Genomic DNA, 13793 nt, shown 5'->3' with positions numbered 1-13793 from the left:
CTTAATTACTACAATTAGCCTGAATAATTTGTAAGCTAGATTTATGCCTATTTTTTCTCATCTTGGTGGCACACCACAATGATTTCCGTCATCTCACGTGTTAATATTTTTTAGTGTAACAATTTATGATTTGCAAAAATAACTGTTGCATCTGTGTAGATTACATGAGCAAAGTGTATGCGCATTGTGCACGCTATACATTATGGTCAAGCATGCGCCCTTAAAATAGCATAATGAACAACGCGCAACGCGCCACTGACTTCAGACTAGGTTTTTTCTGGTCAGTGGCGCAATTGTTTAATGGAACAGCAAAATAGCACCAGGGATCGTTTGCGCCAGAACACGCCTCCTTTTTTGCGCTGAACCGCCCAGGGAGCGCAAGTTCATTCACTAGTTTAGCGACGTGCTTCTGTGGAGGGAAAAGCGCGCTTTGCGCGGGTGCAAAATAGGAATGACACATGCGTCGGTGTACAAAGTCAATTGCGCTGGGTGCAAGATAGGGCCCTAAGTCTGTAGATCAGAGGAAGTGAACAAACACAGGAAGAACTGAGAGTATTTAAAGAAAGAGTTGAGAGAATATAATGAAGAGGAAGACTGACAGAAAGAGAAGATGGCTGATAAGTGTCACTTGTGTCTGCTGGGACTGATCTTTCTCTCTTCACTTCTCACAGGTAAAGACATCTGTGTTTTCTCTTCAAGACAGTTAGTGAATTAATCTGAGAAAGAGTTCATCTGAACATGATCAGTGTATTACTGGCCACATTCATTCTATGATCTCAGATATGTTTCGTGCTACAGAACAAACAGCTGATACTGGACATAAAGCTCTCATTTATAAATGTTGTGTATGCACAAAGTGGCCATAGAAATATGCATACACAATTTTCCAAACATATCATGATTTATAGGCAAGGCAAGGCAAGTTTATTTATATAGCACATTTCATACACAATGGGAATTCAAAGTGCTTTACATAAAATAAAGTAAAATAATCATAAAAAAATAACAAAAATAAAAACAAGCAATTTTAAAACTTTGGAAATTAAAAAATTGACTTACTTTAAACAAATTAAAAAAAGTTAGAAATAGGAAATGATTTTACATAAAATAAAGTGAATACATAAAATACAGTGCAATCAGTTTGGACATCGCACAGTGCTCATTCACTAAATGCAGCTAAACAGATTTGAGTCTAGATTTAAATGTGACTAGTGTTTTAGCACATCTGATCTCTTCTTGAAGCTGATTCCAACTGCGGGCAGCAGAGTAACTAAAGGAGGAATCCCCTTGTTTTGTGTGAACCCTTGGTATTTCTAACTGACTCCATCCTAATGATCTGAGTGCTCTGTTAGGTTTATATTCAGTGAACATATCTGCAATATATTTCGGTCCTAGGTCATTTAGTGACTTATATACGAGTAAAAGTACTTTAAAATCAATCCTAAATGTAACTGGAAGCCAGTGTAAGGACCTGAGGACTGGTGTGATATACTCAGATTTTCTGGTTCTGGATGAGCATCAGCTGTCTAATGGTGTTTTTGGGAAGGCCGGTGAGGAGCCCATTACAATAGTCCACCCTGCTGGTGATAAAGGCATGAACAAGTTTCTCCAAGTCTTGGCTGGAAACAAAACATCTAATTCTTGCGATGTTTTTTAAATGATAGTATGCTGATTTAGTTACTGCTTTGACATGACTACTGAAACTAAGGTCTGTCTCCAGAATCACACCAAGATTCCTGATTGATTTTTAGTTGTTTGACCCCTAGAGTCAAGGTATGCATTCACCTTGAACACTTCATCTTTGTTTCCAAGTGCAATGACTTCAGTTTTTTCCTTGTTTAACTGAAGATAGTTCTGGCACATCCAACTATTAATTTCATCAATGCATTGGCAGAGGGAGTCAATGGGGCTGTAGTCATTTGGAGATAAGGCTAGAAAATTATTATAAAAAATGAACTTGCCATAAATATCTGTGCACTGTACAACAATCTAGACCATGTGTACAAACTCTTTTCCAGGAGAGATAAAGGTAATGAAGTAATCAATGATTTTAAACTCTGTTTTCAGTTGAATATACACAGTTACATGAAATATGCTACTCTAATTAATTAATTAATCGAGATAAACTCTGAAATTCCATTACGCAGATGTTATATTACCAAAAATGATATGAATATAGACATATTTGTATGCTAGTGGAAGCACTTAATGACTTGCACAATGATTCATCCTTAAACTAAACTGCAGAGCTCATGTTATGAGAAAATATTTTTGTAAGAACAATGATCAATGATATTATGGCTTCATATTATTATGGCCCACTTTGTGCTGATTACAGTAATATTAGACTTACGCCATTTAGATGTTTATAAGCAACTGAAAAAAGCACAAATGTCAGGGAATGACAAAACTTCTCCAGCCCACCAAAATACCCTTAGACCTCAGAGGGTTAAACCATGCTAATGCACTTCAATCAATGCCAACAAAGTGTTCAAGTCTATATAAAAGAATGCTGTGGTCAATAGTGTCGAAGGCAACACTAAGATCCAATAAAACTAATAGAGAGATACACCCACGATCAGATGATAAGAGCAGATCATTTGTAACTCTAAGGAGAGCAGTCTCAGTACTATGATACGGTCTAAATCCTGACTGGAAATCCTCACATATACCATTTTTCTCTAAGAAGGAATATAATTGTGAGGATACCACCTTTTCTAGTATCTTGGACAGAAAAGGGAGATTCGAGATTGGTCTATAATTAACTAGTTCTTTGGGGTCAAGTTGTGGTTTTTTTGATGAGAGGCTTAATAACAGCCAGTTTGAAGGTTTTGGGAACATATCCTAATGACAATGAGGAATTAATAGTAGTCAGAAGAGGACCTATGACTTCTGGAAGCACCTCTTTTAAGAGCTTAGATGGTATAGGGTCTAACATACATGTTGTTGGTTTAGATGATTTAACAAGTTTATACAATTCTTCCTCTCCTATAGTAGAGAATGAGTGGAACTGTTCCTCAGGGGGTCTATAGTGCTGATGTGATACTGTAGCTGACGGTTGAATGGTTGCAATTTTATCTCTAATAGTATCGACTTTAGAAATAAAGTAGTTCATAAAGTCATTACTGCTGTGAAGTTGGGAAATGTCATCACTTGTTGAGGCTTTATTTTTTGTTAATTTAACCACTGTATTGAATAAATATCTGCGGTTATGTTTGCATCTGTTTCATTATCGACATGGATATTAAAATCACCAACTATTAAAACTTTATCTGCAGCCAGAACTAACTCAATTGTAAAATCACCAAACTCTTTAATAAAGTCTGTATGGTGGCCTGGGGGCCTGTATACAGTAGCCAGTACAAACACAACAGGGGATTTATCCTGCAGATATAATAACAATATAATATAACATTATCCATTGGCTTCTCTGGATAATGTTATATAAAGCACCATTACTTCAATCCTGAAAACGTTGTTATAAATTGAAGCAACACCTCCCCCTTTACTTTTTAGACGCGGCTCATGTTTATAACAGTAATCTTGGGGGGAGGACTTATTTAAAATAATGTAATCATCAGGTTTTAGCCAGGTTTCTGTCATACAGAGCACATCTAGATTATGATCAGTGATACGCTCTTTAAATAACAAATAAAATTTTTTTTTAGAAAATTTAGAAAATTTAAAAAAAAAAATTATATTAGAGTAGGTTTGAGCTGTTTTTTTCAGCTCTTTAAAATAGCAATGTGCCACCAATGCGCCTGAACACACTTCTTTTTTTAGACCAGCATGCCCATGGGTGCAAAATGAGCACAAATGCATTAGCTAATTAAACGGCATGGCACTGAACGAGAAAATGCTTATGGCGCCAGACTGAAACTAGCAAACACACTTGTGCTGCGCTTTGCATCGCATTCTGCTGGGTGTATTATAGGGCCCAACATGTTTTGGGTAAATAATATTAAAGAGATAAAATACATTCATAGAATTTATAAACAAGCAAACAAACAATTAATCTCTTAAACAAACTCAATTTCTCCTACAAGAAATTTAATAAAATGACATACAGCCAAGTATGTGTCCTTTGCACTCATCCAAAGTGCAACCACACACAGCAGTGCCTTGCTCTAGGGCACCTCAGTCGTGGTATTGCCGGACCGAGACTAGAACCCACAACCTAAGGATTAAGAGTCAAACTCTCTAACCACTAAGCCACGACTTCCCGAAATTAAAAGTAATTAGAATTAAATTAGAATTAAATTGACAGGAATCTAGAACAATTTACAGTTTTTTTTCAGTCGCTAACAAGCATTTGTCCAAGCAGTTGTCACATTTTCAAAACTCTAAACACAATTAGCACAGCATCTATCTATTGTGGCCATACCATTCACACATTTCATGTCGTTTCACACAATATGGATTCATTGAACACATTTCCACAATGCTTACATATTCTGAACAGACAAGCTATACCTCCCAACAAAATTATGGATCGTTTTTGTAGTATTTACAAATGTTAACACACAACATCCCACAATAGCAAAAACAATGTTCCAAACCTTAGATAGAGTATAAAAACCTCTGTTTCTGCAATGATATCAGATCAAAAACAATATATCTTAGCTGATTTATGTTGTGTAAATTGGGCCAACCACAGCTGATTCCAATCTGGCTTAGACTCAATGGCAGGGCTTATTTTTTAGATAATAAACTTATACAATAAAAGGAGGACTTTGAAGAGTGATGTTTTTGGAAACAGAAACAGAAAAAGAGAAACACTGTAATGTATGGACGAGGAAGAGTAAGAGCAAGGGGCCCAGGGAGAAGAGCAGGAGCAGTGAGAGGAGCAGTGAGAGATGCAGTGAGAGGAGAAGGAGCAGTGAGAGGAGCAGGAGCAGTGAGAGGAGCAGGAGCAGTGAGAGGAGTAGTGAGAGATGCAGTGAGAGGAGAAGGAGCAGTGAGAGGAGCAGTGAGAGGTGCAGGAGCAGTGAGAGGAGCAGGAGCAGTGAGAGGAGTAGTGAGAGGAGCAGTGAGAGGAGCAGGAGCAGTGAGAGGAGCAGTGAGAGGAGCAGGAGCAGTGAGAGGAGCAGTGAGAGGAGCAGGAGCAGTGAGAGGAGCAGTGAGAGGAGCAGGAGCAGTGAGAGGAGCAGGAGCAGTGAGAGGAGCAGTGAGAGGAGCAGGAGCAGTGAGAGGAGCAGTGAGAGGAGCAGGAGCAGTGAGAGGAGCAGTGAGAGATGCAGTGAGAGGAGCAGGAGCAGTGAGAGATGCAGTGAGAGATGCAGTGAGAGGAGCAGGAGCAGTGAGAGGAGCAGGAGCAGTGAGAGGAGCAGGAGCAGTGAGAGGAGCAGTGAGAGGAGCAGGAGCAGTGAGAGATGCAGTGAGAGGAGCAGGAGCAGTGAGAGGAGCAGGAGCAGTGAGAGGATCAGTGAGAGGAGCAGGAGCAGTGAGAGGAGCAGGAGCAGTGAGAGGAGCAGTGAGAGGAGCAGGAGCAGTGAGAGATGCAGTGAGAGGAGCAGGAGCAGTGAGAGGAGCAGTGAGAGGAGCAGGAGCAGTGAGAGGAGCAGTGAGAGGAGCAGGAGCAGTGAGAGGAGCAGTGAGAGATGCAGTGAGAGGAGCAGGAGCAGTGAGAGGAGCAGTGAGAGATGCAGTGAGAGATGCAGTGAGAGGAGCAGGAGCAGTGAGAGGAGCAGGAGCAGTGAGAGGAGCAGTGAGAGGAGCAGGAGCAGTGAGAGGAGCAGTGAGAGGAGCAGTGAGAGGAGCAGGAGCAGTGAGAGATGCAGTGAGAGGAGCAGGAGCAGTGAGAGGAGCAGGAGCAGTGAGAGATGCAGTGAGAGGAGCAGGAGCAGTGAGAGGAGCAGGAGCAGTGAGAGATGCAGTGAGAGGAGCAGGAGCAGTGAGAGGAGCAGGAGCAGTGAGAGATGCAGTGAGAGGAGCAGGAGCAGTGAGAGGAGCAGGAGCAGTGAGAGATGCAGTGAGAGGAGCAGGAGCAGTGAGAGGAGCAGGAGCAGTGAGATATGCAGTTGGAGGAGCAGGAGCAGTGAGAGGAGCAGGAGCAGTGAGAGGATCAGTGAGAGGAGCAGGAGCAGTGAGAGGAGCAGTGAGAGGAGCAGTGAGAGGAGCAGGAGCAGTGAGAGGAGCAGTGAGAGGAGCAGGAGCAGTGAGAGATTGTTTTTATTTTACCCCCCCTCCCCCCACCCTTTTTATCTGGGCTTTTTGCTGTTGTTGTTTTATGTTCAGAATGCTCTTATGTGTTTCATTGATATTTTGTTCACTGTAAGCAATACTGTCGAACCTGTTCTGTTCTATCATACCGTGTTTCTACTGTACTGCCTCCTGCAGTAAACAGTAAAGGGAAAAATTGCTTTTTACTGGAATGCTTTTGAATGTGAACATTACTGTACATTTGGACATACAGTTCCAAACCAAGAAATTTAGTGTCAAACAGTGAATTGCATGTTTTGCATGCAAATACCTGTAAAACTGAAACATAAAAGTCTATGCAGTTTTAGTAATGTCAACAATAGCCAGTATTTTGAAACCTGGTGTACTTTGATTGACTGTATGTACCTTGTGAGGTGAAAACAAGTGTTATTCTTTGACAGAATAATTTAATTTTGAGTCAGATTTCCAGTGTTTTGGTAAAGTTGGTGTGTGCAGATAAAGATGTGTTCTATTTTGAAATGAAGATATATATAAGATAGTATATATTTAACAAAATGTGTTTTTGAGAAGAAAATTATCCATTTGGCCAATTGTGTTTTGTAGGTTGAGTCTGTGTTAAGAGTTTAGAAAAAGTATCTGAAGTATGGTTAAGCGCTTGTTAGCGATTGAAAAAAACTGTAAATAAATAGCCCAATTATTACTGTACCCCTCCTTATTATGACCTATATTTATGTTTTATTTAGAGTGGCTTCTAGCGGGCATAAAAATAATGACAGTATCGTGTTGCATCTGTAATGACTTTTTATCTCACAGTAATTTGTACATATTTTACAAGGTGGCTTATTCACTCGAATGACCACAGTGAAACCCACTTTAACTCCCCCAAAGAAATCATGCAAAATTATGATTTATAGAGCATATACATTTCATGAGCAAGTGTGTTCTCTGGATCAAACCCATGATTGGATGATTACATATCATCATTCCATTGTTAACTGAAAGGAGTTTAGTGTCATACAGAAGCTCACAGAAAGAAAGAAGAGAAACTGTCATCAGAATGATTCAGAGTTCACAGTATGTCTAAACTGGGTTCAGAGATGATCTCTGCTCTACTGCGGTCTAACTCACATGTTTCCAAACCTCAACAGTGAGATCACAGATCTGAAACACTACAGCTGCTAAAATTAATACTCTATTTTAGTTACGAAAGTAGAACGGCTGTCAACCATCTCAAGATTGTAAGTAGCTCTTGACTCTGGACTAGATGCAAAACATCTCTGTAAAATTTTATATGGAATATGATGATCCCATAATCACTATTATCATCATCATCTGCAGAAATACATTGAATAAATGAGCTGTAGATGTTCACTGATGGAAGTGTGGAGACAGCAGTGAGCAGATTCTCTCCTGAAACTTAAAACCGTGAATTCCTCGAGGAGCGTGGGACTGGTTGAGAGAGTCTTGAGTATCATGAGAAGTTTCTCATCCTCATGTCTTCATCAGATGGTCAGTTTGACAGATCTACAGCAGCTAATTCTGTTCTCAATGTTGTTGATCAGAGGAATAAAGAATAAGTCATGAAATACACTACTCTGCCCTATACAGTACTCTAAATACTCAGACTTCTTATCTTTCAAGTTCCTCATTCATGCATCTCGTCTAACAGACAGCAGTGTTCTCAGAATCAGCACTGACTGTCTTTCTTCTGAAGAATCAGACGTGAGGCCTGTAGGGTCATCAACATCTCCACCAAAGTGGGTCGGTCATGGCCTAATGGTTAGAGAGTCGGACTCATAACCCAGGAGTCATCAGTGAGTCCATGAAGATCTGAAGATGACTCTCTGTAATACGTTGTACAGCATCATGGAGTGTAAGACCTAACTCTTGTTTCATACAGTGACTGAGGGTCAGGTTAGGGTTCATCTTCTGCTCCTCTGTATCGGTCCATCAGAGCAGCAACAGTGAGGGCCATGCTGTCTCTCTCTAATCAAACACACCTGATTCAGTCATCAGCTGGTTAGTAGAGACTCCAGTGGTAGAGATGTTCAGCGTGTGCAGTGTTGGGGAAGCTCCTGAACAGGTCTGGGTTCTGCTGGTCGTATGTGTAGATGTGTGCTTTAGCTACATCAGTCTCCTCAGTCCTGCTCCTGGAGGAACACTTTCTGCAGCTTAATTAAACACACCTGAATCAGCTAATCGAGGTCTTTGAGTTCACTTGAACATCACAGCCAGGTGTCTGAATGAAGAACCCTGCTTCCCATAAAATCACTCAAATAAACACTTTAGAAACACTGCACCAATTAAACTAACAGTGAATTTGTAAATGGACTACAGCAAACATGTTTACCAAGGAGAAGTTCTTCTGTAGAAACCTAGCTAAAGAAAGAAGAGGAACTGTGATCTGAATATGTGAGAATTCACAGCATCATCCGTCCAAAACCGGGTTCATAGATGATCTCAGATCTGTGTGGGTTAAACCAGTGCGGTCAAACTAACTGCAGGAACACTCTTCAGAAAACACTAGACACAAACCACAGTAGAAGCAGCTTCACAGAAAACTAAAGGAATGAATGGAAAGGTGATGTTCTGGACTCTTAAAGACGTCTCTGAGCAGCTCATGTTTGTCTTAATGCTGATGTGTGTATGTGTATATGTATGTGTACTGGCTTGTGTTGTGTTCATGCTCTCTTGTTTTCTGTCTTGTTCAGTAGTCTCTATGTAACCCGTCAGACTGTTATATAATATAACAACAATATATAGTGATATTCTCAGTGTTACCCAGAAAACAGGATACAGGTTTAACTCATTCAAAATACTTCTGTTTAATGTTACACTGTCAGATATGCAAAATAAATCCATTGTTTCTCTTGCTCTGGCTACTGTGTAGGACTTGTGTTTACTGACCTAATAAACTCTTTTGGAGTCAAGCAAAATGTCACCGGCCCACTCATCGTTTTAATCATACACTAGATTTAAGCTACTACTAAAGAGGTAAGCTACTAGATAAGCTACCACTAAATATTGTAGAAACTAAATTTTTCGGAGAAGTTGCTTTGTAATGATTGGTATCAAAAGAGCGCTATACTACGGTGGCCGAGAAGGGTCACAACATGTACAAACGCCACAACAACTACATTTTCAGAAAACACCTCCAAATTCAGAAAACACATGCAAACGCCGCCACAACAACTACATATTCAGAAAACACCTCCAAATTCAGAAAACACATACAAATGCCACAACAACTACATATTCAGAAAACACATACAAACGCCACAACAACTACATATTCAGAAAACAACTTCGTCGATTTCACATCACGTACGCTGCAAATATTCACAGCACGAGCAAATAGGGAAACGAACTGCAAACTGCGAAAACACAACGGAAATGTTTCCGGGGGGGGCCATAATCAGTGACGGACCCGCATCCATCCGGTTGTCTTCGCGCTTCTGAATGTGCGCTTTTGTTGCTTATGGCTACAAGACGTAAGTGTATGTCTTTTATTATGACAGACTTGTCGATGTGATCTAATACCGTGTTTTCAACATATTATCCCCATAACGTATTAGTCCACTGCCAACGCTGTTAGCTGGAAACTAGCTCGCTAGCTCGCTTCTGGTCACTAAATAGATGCATTACTGGCGTTTGTACATTGTTGTCCTGATATCTGAATTATTTATTTTTCAGATTGAAATGTTCTGTCCGTTTTGTGCTGTGCAACTGGGGGACGCTCCCAAGTTTTGCCCGTCGTGTGGTATGAACGTGGGGTTCCTTACGGAGCGTCCATCCACGTCATCAAGCGTAGGCCATGGGCCTACAGGTAACATCCCCTTGTTGTGCTCCTATTCCACTGGTGCTGCACTGAATTGTCGTCCCGTGGTTTTAGCTGTCAGAAAGGCGACAATTTATCAACCAATCTCAAATCATAGCTATAATGAATCTGTGTGTGTTAGTGAATGAGACAAGTATCCAAGGAAGAGCAGCTCAATTCATGAGGTTCAGGGAAGTTAAAGAGGCTGAGAGGAGGACCTTTTCAAAGGCTAAAAAGAAACCAAACATTACGGTCAAGGTAAGCAAATATGGAGGTTTAAGGTCACAATGTGACTATTACACACAGTCTTAAACATGTTTTTTTCCTCCTTCTTTTTTCTTATTTATGTAGATATCGATTGGCATAATGACCAGAACAAAATATGGGTTAAAACCTATAAGGGGGAAAACCTTGCCATTAAATGTTGAACCCCTGTGGTCATCAAAACAAATTTTGCCAGCTGCTATAAAAAAACAGCGAGATTTTAATCAAGACACAATGTACGATGGAGAATATGTCCTGGTCTATCCTGATGGCTCTCAGGTACAAAATATACCAGGCACAGACAGACCCTTTGTCCTTGAACATTATAAAGAGGCCATTGGAAAGGCTTACCAGAGGATTGTACTGTACATCTGCCCCCTTCAGGATTTGAGTAAGTATCGAAGTACATGTATGTAAAATAATAATAATAATTGCTAATGGTTGGTTATTGAGTGAGTTCTTAATTTAATTTGAGCTGGTTGAAAAATTGCTATATATTTTGCGTATACCTAGCCTGATAACGATGCATCATTTTCTCTTTTCCAAGGTCATGGAGATGACTCATCTTCAGAATCTGATGATGAAGCATTTGCTAGGCTTCCACTGAAAATGTAAGTTTCTCGCGCCATTTTGAGACCTGTGCTAGCGATTTTTGAATATCCAGATATTTCACAGCATTCTTTTTTTATTATTATTGCTAAAAGGAATAGATCGAGCATGTTGTGCTCTTTAAATCATATTAACAATTACTTATGTTATGATTTAAATAAAATTATTCAAATTATTTGTTTTTTTTAGTTTACCAAAACAATGTCCACCAACAATGTCCAGGCCATCTGATGGGCAAGTATGTATTATTCTGTAATGTTATTAAGTTTATGTTAATGATGTGGTGATGTAATTATTGTTCATTTGTTTGGTGTTATCTCTACTTTCATCAACAGGCCAATGGAGCAGGAGCAGAACCAAAAAACAACACATCATGTGACTCCTACAAGTAAGTCACAATGGATTAAAATTGTTCTCTTCATTGCAGTAATACTTTTGGCTCTATCGACTGCTGAATGTAATGGATTACAGTACCAAGTAAAACACCTTTTTTACTGTAATTTCACAACCGTCTTGTTTTAGTATTTCATTGTTCCTTTAATCCACAGCACATATACCAAGATCTATGCCCCAGTTGTCATTGACAGCAGTTGCTCTGATGTTGAGGACATAGAGAACTTTCAGGAGGAAGACAGGTACTTTGATAGAAATAATGCTGTCAACCTTTTTTCTTCTTTCTCTCTAATGACATATTAAATAGTTCAAGCTACATTGGGCATTTATTTACCTTGTTTCTGTTGTCATACAATTATTAAAGTAAATATTTACATTGTATTTATTTTTTTACTTACCCCTTAACAGAAAAAAAAAATCTGGCAGAAATTATAGAAAGCTTGCAATGTGTGCTTCATGCTTATGCCCATCACGTTTAATCACACTCTCATGGTGTTCTCACTGTAATGGGTCAATAAAAGATTTATATTTTAATTATCCGCATAAAAGGCAGTGTTAATGTTTTTCTTTCTTGTGTTGCAGAGACACCGATATTGGACTGACGGCTGCAGACATTCTGTCAAATCTGTCATTCAACATTAACACAATGAGCTGTAGCAGGTTTAATATAAACCGTGCTAATGTCTGGGATGGTGCTCTGAGGGGATTCAAACGTTCCTCATTTGATCCCACCTGTAGCCTTTTGGTCAAATTCACAGATGACATCGGGCAAACAGAGGAGGCTGTGGACACAGGAGGGCCTACGCGGGAATTTCTTACACTCTTGATGGACGCCATTAAAACCAGTAGATTTTTTGAAGGCAAAGATGATGGCAAATACCTGTCATTTGATAGCAAAGGTAATTTGCTTTTTGTCACTTTTTTTGACAGTATTATAAATCAATTTGAACTAACCGTGGAACATTGCCATTGTTAGCTGCAGAAGGTGATGAGTATTTCCAGGTTGGAAGAATGGTTGCGGTCTCTATTGTACATGGTGGTCCAGGGCCTCGATGCTTTTCCCCAAGCTTCTACCAGTACCTGGTTGGTAAAGTGAAGAACATTGAGGCCCCAATTGAGGATATACCTGATACTGAAGTCAGGAATGTTCTCCTTGAGGTAATTATGTGTTTCTAAGCATATTCAAGAAAAAAAATTTTTATTTTATTTTGATGAACAATCAACAATATGGACACCCCAGTAGCTTGAAAAGCCAGTGTGATACTGGAATAAAGCCAGTGACTTCCATGCTTTGTCACTAATATGTACAGTTTAAATTCCAAACAATACAGACTCCTGTCAAAGAGAAATTTAAAATATTCTATAGTCTCATCCTTTGTGACATGTATAATGTAATTTTGTCTATTCAATGTTTTTATTTTACTCTAGATTAAGAATGCTAGAACATTGGAGGAACTTGTAGAACTCGCAGATAAGCACTCCAGCATGCTTCAGACAGCAGGATGCTATCGATGCCTGAGGACACTGGGGGATAAGGAAAAAGTTGTGGATGGTTACATCCAGTGGTACTTCACCTACCGCAACCATGTTTCCTTCCAGAGGTAGGTCACATTGACTACTTTGTAAGTATTCAAACGAGAATTTGAATGAAACTTAAATGAGTGTCTATCAAATAGTTAAGTCAAAAGTGAGTCCTACTGGCAATAGCACTAATAACCCAACCCGGTTATAGGTTCAAGGATGGCCTGGCTACCCTCAACTTTTTCAACGCTCTGGAACAGCATCCCTCCATTTTCCTGCCCTACATGTGTTACAGAGCGGAAGACCTGACAGCCGAGATTGTAGAGTCACTGTTCCGTCCACAATTGAGCCCAATTGGTAGCTCAAATCGGCATGAGGAGGAGAGAGTGCTTGGCTACTGGCTGGACTACTTAATCGCTGTAAAAGGTATAATTTTCTTTACGTTGTTTAAAGTGATGTCCTCAAATGGATGATAAATCTTAATGTTTCATTACTCCCAACCCCCACAGAGGACGGGTCAGGGATGTCTCTGCAGGACATTCTAATGTTTGCAACAGGCCTGAAAGAAATCCCAGCAGCAAAATTAATACCACAGCCTCAACTCACATTCCAGAAACACGAAAGGTTTCCTGAGGCTAATGTCTGCGCTAACACAATAAAACTCCCAATCTTACCCTCATATGAAATCTTTGAGGAAGCCATGAATTATGGAATCAAGAACGCCCCTGGATTTGGGCTTCATTGAGGTGTCAATCAGAAATTAATATTCGTGGCAAATTTGCATTACTGTTGTTACTGTTTGCATTGCACTTTACTGTTTGCACTTTTACATTGTTTACAGAAATCCAATTTTTTTATAAGAAAAGTTGCACGTTTCTCTATTTGGAAACTTTTTGTGGGAGATTTGCATTGCTCTTACTGTTCGCACTTTACTGTTTGTCAGTACTGTCACAGTTTAAAGAAATAAAATCATTTATATAAGAAAATGTAAGTTTGTCTATTCTGAAACATTTTGCAAGGGCCGTCA

General features: G+C 39.7%; 2 protein-coding genes across 3 annotated transcripts in view; both read left to right on the top strand.

The window, feature by feature from the left end:
* LOC127952565 (uncharacterized) overlaps nucleotides 1-13793 on the top strand; it is a 299397-nt gene that overhangs the window by 169497 nt on the left and 116107 nt on the right. The window lies entirely within an intron of this gene.
* LOC127952528 (G2/M phase-specific E3 ubiquitin-protein ligase-like) lies at nucleotides 9548-13680 on the top strand. The gene is made up of 13 exons (XM_052551053.1): nucleotides 9548-9653; nucleotides 9856-9988; nucleotides 10122-10237; nucleotides 10331-10634; nucleotides 10791-10854; nucleotides 11042-11090; nucleotides 11188-11240; nucleotides 11401-11487; nucleotides 11828-12144; nucleotides 12222-12403; nucleotides 12674-12846; nucleotides 12978-13192; nucleotides 13276-13680. Exons 2-13 carry the CDS (start codon nucleotides 9862-9864, stop codon nucleotides 13509-13511), a joined length of 1923 nt encoding a protein of 640 aa, XP_052407013.1. The 5' UTR covers nucleotides 9548-9653; nucleotides 9856-9861; the 3' UTR covers nucleotides 13512-13680.

The sequence above is a fragment of the Carassius gibelio genome, chromosome B3 (genome assembly GCF_023724105.1).
Source record: "Carassius gibelio isolate Cgi1373 ecotype wild population from Czech Republic chromosome B3, carGib1.2-hapl.c, whole genome shotgun sequence".
NCBI classification, from domain to species: domain Eukaryota; kingdom Metazoa; phylum Chordata; class Actinopteri; order Cypriniformes; family Cyprinidae; genus Carassius; species Carassius gibelio.
The sequence above is the reverse complement of the archived record's forward strand: the minus strand, read 5'-3'. Positions and strand labels throughout refer to the sequence as shown.

What these genes read in the sequence shown, in the direction of transcription:
- LOC127952528 (XM_052551053.1), top strand. Translation starts at nt 9,862, where the DNA reads ATGTTCTGTCCGTTTTGTGCTGTGCAACTGGGGGACGCTCCCAAGTTT. An exon ending in CGTAGGCCATGGGCCTACAG is followed by an intron (nt 9,989 to 10,121) that starts GTAACATCCCCT and finishes TGTGTGTGTTAG; the next exon opens with TGAATGAGACAAGTATCCAA. An exon ending in ACATCATGTGACTCCTACAA is followed by an intron (nt 11,241 to 11,400) that starts GTAAGTCACAAT and finishes TTTAATCCACAG; the next exon opens with CACATATACCAAGATCTATG.